Below are 10,000 nucleotides of genomic sequence, written 5' to 3' on the forward strand. Positions count from 1 at the left end.
CAATTTGTGGTCTTGTCATGGGAACAGCATTATCGCAGTATATAGAGCCAATAGAATTAGTCTATTTGAGCTCAAGACAAAGTCAAATTCCTTGCATGTTCAACGTACGTGGCAATAAACACTTCTGGTTCTGATTCTGACACACATATCTATGGGTTCAATAAGCTGCTCTGCTCCAATGGGGTACATGAAGTACAACTATACTCCTCTCCAAAGAGTGATGACTAGTATTTATAAACGTCACTAACTTCAGCATTTACAAAGAAAGTACATACATTATCAAATGTCCCATCCACACAGGAAGTTTAGGCTAACCAGCTTAAAGTATAAAACACTCCATTTGGAGAAGGTAAACATCCGGTCACGGCTGGGTTAATCTCACTGTTACGCGTCATTTCAAACTGAGTGATAAAGAAAGACATCCTGGAGACTGTGGTTCCCATGAACCTTCTCTTCCCCGGTGCCTGTTTGTATTACCAACTGTGAACTCAGTGGTTCTTGTGTGCATCTCTACATACTTTCTGGTTATTTGTTACAATGGTAATATCAAAAGTATTGTTATAATAGTTACTCACACCCAGATTCAAAGCTGCTCCTCTGTCCCGGGCTGAACACTGCATTCTCTTCTGGCAGAGCATCTACCAAGCTAAACTCTACATCTGAAAAAAAATACATATTATTGGAGACAGAAATGCAATATCAAATCCCTGTAGGGAAATTCACCTTTTGCCGTCCCACCCATTAGGGATATATTCCAGATGTTCACCAAACACTCGATACTACATCGTTGCATGTTTAACTAATTAATGATAACATCTGCCACAATGTCCACTTCAGTCTCTAATGGCTCCTGCAGCGATGACCCTGCAGATGAGTCCTCGAAAAGGACTGTAACACTACCTGCTCCGAGGGTGTGTCGGTGATCTTGTGAACTAGTGTTGACTCAGATTAAAGGATATTATCTGTCAGGAACAATACCATACCCTGACTCTATATTAATTGGGGGGAAAGCCATGTGACTTATACAACATGTGGGACCCAGTGTGTGCAACAGTTTTAGACTGAGCAGGGTGAATTATTTTAGATAGAACCCCAGGGGCGTAACGATCCACAGACCTAAACCACAGTGCTTAAGCATTGTGCTCTTATTGTAAAGCACCATTGGTCACACATGAATGTCAAGTAATGAAACCATATTTTCAGCCAAGTTTTACTCCGATCCTATCGACTGAGCCTCCTTTCTGCTTCTGCTTTCCGGTCTCTAGCCTCCTTACCATTTCTCAACTCTTTTGCTTTTGTCACCACCATGCAAGAATGTTCCCCTGCCAGATGTCACATGGAAGACTCCTTCCATAGCAACCATTTTCTTAACCCTCCCCGCCCCCCCCTTTCATAGTTGTTAGCATGACTAAGAGAGGAGATAATGGCCACCTAATATAAAAGTGACGTCTGCTTTAAAGCAGCTATGGACAACTACCACTTGGGACAGGAAATGGTGGAATGGGCGGAGAGAGAATGGAAAAGAGAATATTATCATACGCAAAGATAAATAATATAGGGTGACACTTTAAGGGGTTCCTTACTCAAACCATGCCACCCCTAATTTAGGAGGTACAATTGTTTGGGCTAAAATTCCACCTCATAACCGTAGTATAAAAGCACATCCGTTTTCCATTAATTTGTTTTTGAACATTGGGAGTTGCAGGAATATGATACACAATATATTATGAAAGCTAGACATGTTTTTATATGACTGATAACATAAACTTACTATAGCAACCATAATCTCACGGGTGTTTCTGGAGTTAAATGGTGACAGTGTGGAAAGCTAATAAGTTTTAACATATTGCATACATATTGGTTCAGAATTTAAAGGGAAATATACATAAATATAAGTATTCAGTCACTTCAGCTCAAACACAATCCATAATGAGCAGAGCTTCAACAATGGTCTCTTCAAACATGAATACTAATGCTGCTCAGTGATTTTCAACCTATTTCCCACACGTAATGTATTTAAAAAAGGCTGCCATGTAGGACTTCAACATTTCCATTTGTCACAAGCATCAATTCAGCAGTTCAGCTTCTTTGTGGATTTATTGTTACTGTGGTTACTGAAATAAATGGGTTTTAATTGTGTTCCCCGAGGTGCTCTTGCGTGATGAAAAGAGCTTTTGAGTCATAAGAAATTATTTGTGGTTGTCTTAGAAATTTGTTTAGCTGTAGGAGTTGGCTCCAGAAAGGTTACGGTTTATATAATCTGGTGTTGGACATCTTTCAAATGGAGGAGGAGAATTCATTTTATTATTCTACCTACCTTCCCAAGGACTACTGCTGGAAACTTTGCTAAAACCTGGTACATTATATCTCTCCTTGTTTGACATATGGTTAATGTTTGTTGTGCATTTTCCCCGTCCAAATAAAGAAACATAACATAACAATAGAAATATGTATATATATATATATATATATATATATATATATATATATATATATATATATATATATATATATATATATATATATATATATATATATATATATATATATATATATATATACACATACATACACACACACACACACACATTGTTTTGTACCTGCATTCACCACAGGAACAATCTCCACATTAACTGTTGGCAAAGACAAAGAACGAAATCATGCAAACATCTAAAATCCACACAGATATATATATTATAACTCACAATACACTCAGAATAAACACTTTAGATTTGACCTAAACAGTCCTTTGCTGCCATGACACAACATGACGTGATAATTAGACAGAATGTAGCAGAACAAAGAAGCAGAACCGGAGGTTTCACAGTTTGTAAATGAGACGCATGTCAAAGAGGTGAGCTCATCCACATATTTCTCTACAACTAGTTATTATATTTGTGTACTTTTAATACACACCAAAAAGTTACATATGGTCCACAATGCCTTAGAATGTAACAATTTATAAGTTCTTACTTACTGTTTTAGGGTGCTATTCTGTACCAATGTAATTAAAACAAGGAAACAAGCATTGAAGTTCTGTGACAGACACTATTCCGTTATGTTTTTTCCATAGGATGAGAGTGCAAGGTATGTACCAGAACATCTATATTCTTACTTGTTGTAACAATGACCTCCACTTCTGGTTCAACCTTTTCTTCATCAGCTGGTTGTGTTGGTTCTGCATCAGCAGCAGGAACAGTTGATTTTTCCTCATTATCTGCTGCAGCTGGATCTGCTGCTGATGTGGCGTCAGATTCACTCTATTATATATGAATATATAAAATATTCAGATGTAGAAAGGTCACATTAACTTCTCATTAGTATAGCAGTTCCAGAATATGATATGTCTTAAACACAGAATGTACGGAATTATGCTTCACTGGAATGTGGAAGTTCGTCAACTGTATATTTGTCAGAGTTGAATAAGATGTTGTTTAAGACTTTCAAACTCTGCTACTGACCTCCTCCTGAACAGGAGTAACACCTGTGCTTGATGTAGCTTCCTCCTCTCCGAGAGCAGTTGGTTCCTCAGCCTTTGGATCCACAACCTCAAGATCATCTTCAGAAGAGAAAAGCAGAGGGGAGGATGTGTTATGGAATGGGTTGTGATGGCTTGATTTAAAACCAAGCAAAACCAAAGAGGTCTGAACAGTGCTGTGCACAACCTTTTTATTTCAATTCCACTGCACATCATTTTTAGTGTGCATATTTGCATATTCCTGTTGATCACCTTGTTGTGTTGCCTCCGCCTCAACCTCTGCCTCCACCTCTGCCTCCGCCTCTGCCTCCACCTCCGCCTCTGCTGCAGGTGCAGCCTCTGGTTCTAATGCAGGTGCAGCCTCTGGTTCTGATGCAGGCGCAGCCTCTGGTTCTGATGCAGGTGCAGCCTCTGGTTCTGCTGCAGGTGCAGCCTCTGGTTCTGATGCAGGCGCAGCCTCTGGTTCTGCTGCAGGTGCAGCCTCTGGTTCTGATGCAGGCGCAGCCTCTGGTTCTGCTGCAGGTGCAGCCTCTGGTTCTGATGCAGGTGCAGCCTCTGCGTCTGCTGCAGCCTCTACATCTGCTGCAGCATCTGCGTCTGCCGCAGGTGCAGCCTCTGCGTCTGCCTCTTCAACCGAAGGAGTCCCCGGATCACCTGCTTCGGCTTCATGATCAAGCTCACCCGTTGTTTCCTGTATTTAGCACAAGATATTCGTCTCCAGAAATTATGTTCACATACTGATCCAGAAAAATGAGTCTCTAGTTAGTCACTTCAGCTTGTTTGTTAGCGTTTCACCATCTCTTTCTTATACTAAGGACAAGTCATTTGTAAACTTGAGCTTTGCTGAAATACAAAACACAAAAGTCAGTCTGAAAAAGAGCAAAGACACAGAGCTTTCATTACATTGCATTCCAATAACATAATGCTCTGTCAAACTTTCAATACCCAACCAAGAACTAACATGAGATGTTTTCCAGCTATTTGATATCAGCTTATCGAATAACTGTCTGAAGATTTAGAACTAGATTTACTGAATTGCACAGTCACTGTTAAAAGTTTGGAGTGAAGACGGGGACTAAAGACAAAAAAGTGTGCAATGTCATAGTGACCCAAATCTAAAAAAATAACATAATTTTTTTTTTTTTACATAATTCCCTGAAACATTATTTGGACCTGCACTTATTTCATTTTTTTTAGGTGGCACTTGGGGTTCACTCCACACGCGGACAGAAGGAGGCGGGGGTTGAACCGAAACCGTGCGACCCAGTTAACCCCCTGAGCCTCGGCCACCGACCAGTTGTTACAAAGTTATAGTCAGCACCACGATGGAACCAAAAGTGGTTGCTTTAAGATTCGTGATTCACCAGGAGACCTCGACTGAGATAAAAGACGAAGAAGAACATTGGACTGATTGACAGATTTTGAAAATTGAATAAAGCAAAAAACAATAAACAAAAGTATCATCATGCTTCACCTCAGCTATATGCTCAGTTTCCTTGTCAGCGGCGGATTCTTCATTGACCTCTGCCGCGGTTTCTGCTTCAGGGGCTGCTTTCTCCTCTGTTGTGGCTTCATCTTCTACATTGAGATAAGTGAAGAAAGAAAGTAATAGGATGATGAAAGAAACAACACACATCCAGTGAAGTCCCAACTACTGAGACATATCAACTTCAAAAAGGTGGGGAAAATAAAGGGCTGTTCTGAAACCCCGGCATATAAAGAGATAGAGGCCTGAGCAACTATGATTATCTTTTTGAAAATAAGAAAGCAGTCAGACATGGCAACCCAGAATCTGTTTCAATGTCTCAAAGGGAGTTTCTCCTTCTTCCTTTTAAAGCTTGCAACTTAAAAACACAACATCCCTAAAATTGAAAGTAATGACAATTATTTTGTGTCCTCTACTGCTCATGAACAAACAAGTGGAAACATTATAACTCTAACCTAAAATAGAACAAATAGAACATTAGTAGCTGATTAGACTTAGAGAAACCATTGCTCATTAAAAACAACATGCCTTTAATCCATCTGTTCTCATTCATAACCATTCAGATCATCTGCCCTTATGGTCGTTAGGATGTTGTGGATTCATCACATTCTCTGACACGACTGTATCACCACCGACACATGCACGGAGCCACACCCTGCTCTGATCGCTCCCTGATGTGGACGCTCCAGCCACAACTGGATGACGCATTTGATCACGTCTCACCTGCCTCAACAGACTCAACCTCAGCATGAGCATTGCAACTCTGTACTAATGAGAAAATTCAAAGCGCATGTCTTTGTCATTCTGCGTGTGAGATGGGCATGGCGTGTGTGTGTGTGTTTGAGTCAGTGCCGTGACATTCCCCAGTCGCATGTGAGAAGCTGAAACAGCGAAACTGCGCTCTTACTTAAGCATTACTTGCTCTGCTGATTTCAGCAGCACCACGATGCTGGTTCATCAGGGTAGAACCTTCTCCCAAATACAGGTACCAACCAATAAATAAGGGTTATAACCATCTAGAAATTGCGGTATGAATGATTAAGAATGGATTGAAAAAGTGCAAAAGACTAGAAACGGAACATTGAAGACATATCAGAAAGTAATAAGAGACATCAGGGTTTTGCTGCTCAGCGTCACAAGTCTCTTCCATAATATGGTCGCAGAAAATAATTCTTCATCTTTTCTAACAGCTGCTCATTGCCAAGTGAGTTTCCAATGAATGGTCACTGTGTTTGCCAAGTGAGATCCTATCAGAGTCAGAGAAGCCTTGAGGCAGAGCGGCATTAACACATCTGAAGTATTTCCACCACACCGTAAATTATCTGGAAGCCAGCAGTGACACACACACACACACACACACACACACACACACACACGCACACGCACACGACTGTGAGATGGTTACTCACAGCAACATAAAAACATAAACAAGCCCTCTTTGTCTCTCTTACACGGTTTCTCCGGTGAATGGTACTGTACGAGCTTACCATCAAAGATGAACAGTAAAAGTTTATTAAGAACCAATCAACCAGACTGCATGTGTGAGAACATGCGCAAGTGTGGTGTGTGTGGGTTTCTGATTCACTATCTTTCCAACTTCCTTGGAAACCAGTGTATCTAATCAAAGATGTGGCACGACATTCCACTTGTTTGAACTAAGTTTCGATGCCCGTTGATGTGTCTAGCCAGTGCAAAGAAGGCGTTTGATAAAACTTTACAAAATGGGTCATGTTTACTTTCTGCTGACATTTTATTAATTAATTTGTCAGAACAGGATCTTGGCGTGTGTTTGTATTATGCTTTGTCTATTGGTAAGTGGGAAATGATTGGACATGTCTTTTCCTGTCATTGTGCCCATTGTGTGTGAGGTCTGTGGCTCTCATGTAACATGTAGTGTGAGAGAGAGAGAGAGAGAGAAACTCTCTCTTTCTCTTTCTGTTGCCAATCCGTAGAACATTCTCTTCCCATCTATCAGTTCGCCACTTCCTCCTTTAACTACCTTTTCTACAAATAAGCACCCATACCCCTCCACCCCTCCCCTTCCACCCCCACCTGCCATCACACACACACACACACACACACACACACACACACGCATGCCTACAAACTCATTAAATCACTGTCTCCTCCCCTTTTAGTCCAAACATACAAACAACCACATGTTCACACACACGGGAAGGCAAATTCCCCCTCACACTTTGCCTCAGCGGTGTCCTGTTTTGTGTTAGTGCAACAGTGAAACAAATTGTTGCACATCCAAACCTCACTCCCTTCTTTCTTTTTCTCTTCAACGCTGTCTCCCCCTTTCCTTTCTCTTGCTCCCTCCCCAAACTCTTAACTTAACTCCCTTTGTCTCTCTGCCACTGCTTTCCCTGGAGGCTGATGAGTCATCTGTGTGTCTCTGACATGGCTGCACGCTATTGTATGATCGTGTGCTGCATGTGGAGTGTGAAAATGCAATAAAAGTCAAACCAGTTTACACATGTGGGAAAAACGCCATACTGTCAGTTACATTCTGTTCTTTTAGGAAACTAGTCAAGTGGCTTGATATATTGACTCCATGGCCATTGTATCAATAACTAATGTACATCTACTGCAATCCAACACAACAACTTTGCCACATTTTCTATATGAAGCATATAGTTAAACTTAAGAGCTGTTTCCCCCTGTTCCCAGTCTTTGTGCTAACCAACATGTCTATAAGATAAGCATGACGTTCTCCCCTATGGAATACTGCACATATTCCATAGGGGCTTTAATCCATCACAGGAAAATGTTTGTAATTTACACTTCTGTCCATTTAGCTGTTCTATAACTTTGATATCACGTGGGATGCTCAACTCAACTTTTCCAAAAGCTGGTCCTGACAACGGGTAAAAACTGGGTTTATGGTAAATGTAGCATCAATTGCGACTACAATTAAATACACGTACATAGTGGACAACAAAGCACTTTCAGCAAGTTACAACATGTTGGCGAGCTACCAACGGCCGCTACAGTGTGAAGACTCCACTTAAAGTGTTACACATCATGTTTCACACGCTTTATGGAAGTGGTAGGGCTGTAGTGATGCTGGCGCCACTGTTTTGATTTTCAAAGTGTGACACATGATGAAACAGTTTACCTTGGCATGCAATGACAGTTCCTCCCAAACGATAAAAAAAAGAACGAAATTACAATTTCTGTCATTTCTGTTCACTTTTCAATATTACAAAACAACAAAGAAGTATAATCTTCTTGGAAATCACTTCCCTTTTGTAACGTGCAGTCTGCATAACATCAATTGGAGTGTGAGTCATGTTCTCAATTACAAAGGAAGAGGAACTTCATTTTCTGACTGTTGGTTCTTGTAGTGAGATGGTGTGAGACTGAGTGAGATCGCCTGTGCATGTTTCCCTGAGTAATATTGTGTGTACATACTCCAACAACCAAGCCCAGTAACAGTACACAATAGACTGCGTGTGCATGCGCGTCAGGTGAAACAACAGCACCTCCACAGTGCATTGTTCTGTCAGGTATGGCTCTATTGTGTGTTTGGAGGACAGAAAGTGCTGTGTTTACCCCAATCATGCACACCTTGAAACTGCCCCCATGGGAGCAGAGGGAGGAAGGGAGGGAGGGAGAGAGTGTGTGTGTGTGTGTGTGTGTGTGTGTGTGTGTGTGTGTGTGTGTGTGTGTGTGTGTGTGTGTGTCTGCCCTTCACTTATCCACCGAAAGTGTTTTTTTATGTACTGGTAGTTGAAGGTGTAAACACAGACAAGTCTGCACACACACACACACACACACACACACACACACACACACACACACACACACACACACACACACACTGTTCACACACCTGGCACAAATCAACTCGTTTTGCTTTCATCTACCTCTACATATGCTCTACAACTGAGTCATACACACATTAATGAAGCACTCCCATATGTTCTGTACATTAAATTATTACCACGCACACACTCACACACACACACACACACACACACACGCCTGGGGAGAGGAAGGCGCTGAAACTAGTTGTTTCGTTGGGTGTTGTCTACAGCTGGAGCTGGATCTAGTTACGGAGACACTCCCAATCCTTAACTTCTATAGCATGATGACCTAACAACCCATCTCTTTCTGTGAAAATATGAACCACACGCCAGTGGTAATTTCCTGCATCACTCTACAACAGGATCCCTTGGGTTAAAAAAATGTGTGTGTGAGGTGTAAGGGTGTTTTCTCTCTGGTTGCTTGTCTGCTCATAAAAAGGGAACCGGTGGAGTGAGATTACCCCAGATCATATCCAAGTGCACAAACGTTCAACTGAAATTGTATTTGCATAGGGACCATGAGACTCACTGTTGCTCTGACAATCTCCCTCACTTTTTCCTTCCTTGTATATCTCTCTGTTTTCCCTTTTATCGGCCACAAGATTTCTCTTTTATCTTCTTCTAATATCTCCCCTACTTTCCCTCCATCGTCCCCAGAGTCTTCGTTTTTCTCAAGGCTTCCTTTCTCTCCCTCTGAGTTTTATTGCTAGTGTTAACAATCTGGAATCATTGCATGTGCCGCAGGGAAGGGCAGGGGCCCATGGGCAGCTGAAGATGAAGGAAAGAGCCAGTGAAGAAGGATGAAAATATAGAGAAGAAAAACGAAGATGAGAGACTTAAAAAGGGGAGGAAAGAGAGACAAAAGGAGAGAGAACAGGAGGGAAATACTTATATAAAAAGGACAATGGGCCCACCACACCCCTGTGGGCCAAAGCTCATGTCCAAAAAAGATGGGCACATTACACAACGCATCTAATTCACTGATAATGTCTCGGCTGCAGAGGCATTAACAATCACAGTATGGAAAAGGAGGGCAGAGCTGCTTTTATTCATTCAGTCCAAACGGATTAAAACAAGTAGATTTCAGCTCAAGGTGAAATTAATTGGCATGCCGGCAGGGAGGCAGACAGACTGGCAAAAGACACTGGCAATTTAACTCACTTACACACACACACGCGCACACACAGACAGACAGATATGGATGTGTAATGAGGCAGACGA

General features: G+C 41.5%; 1 protein-coding gene across 1 annotated transcript in view; it reads right to left on the reverse strand.

Annotated features, from left to right (window-relative positions):
* si:ch211-39i22.1 (protein TsetseEP) overlaps positions 1 to 10,000 on the reverse strand; it is a 17,388-nt gene that overhangs the window by 6,805 nt on the left and 583 nt on the right. Inside the window, exons 2-7 of the mRNA XM_034561082.1 lie at positions 4,953 to 5,056; positions 3,731 to 4,169; positions 3,462 to 3,559; positions 3,116 to 3,260; positions 2,601 to 2,633; positions 576 to 659 (exon numbers count right to left, since the gene is read on the reverse strand). Coding sequence (XP_034416973.1) covers positions 576 to 659; positions 2,601 to 2,633; positions 3,116 to 3,260; positions 3,462 to 3,559; positions 3,731 to 4,169; positions 4,953 to 5,056 — 903 coding nt within the window. The remainder of the gene's footprint in view (positions 1 to 575; positions 660 to 2,600; positions 2,634 to 3,115; positions 3,261 to 3,461; positions 3,560 to 3,730; positions 4,170 to 4,952; positions 5,057 to 10,000) is intronic.

The sequence above is a fragment of the Cyclopterus lumpus genome, chromosome 21 (genome assembly GCF_009769545.1).
Source record: "Cyclopterus lumpus isolate fCycLum1 chromosome 21, fCycLum1.pri, whole genome shotgun sequence".
NCBI lineage: Eukaryota > Metazoa > Chordata > Actinopteri > Perciformes > Cyclopteridae > Cyclopterus > Cyclopterus lumpus.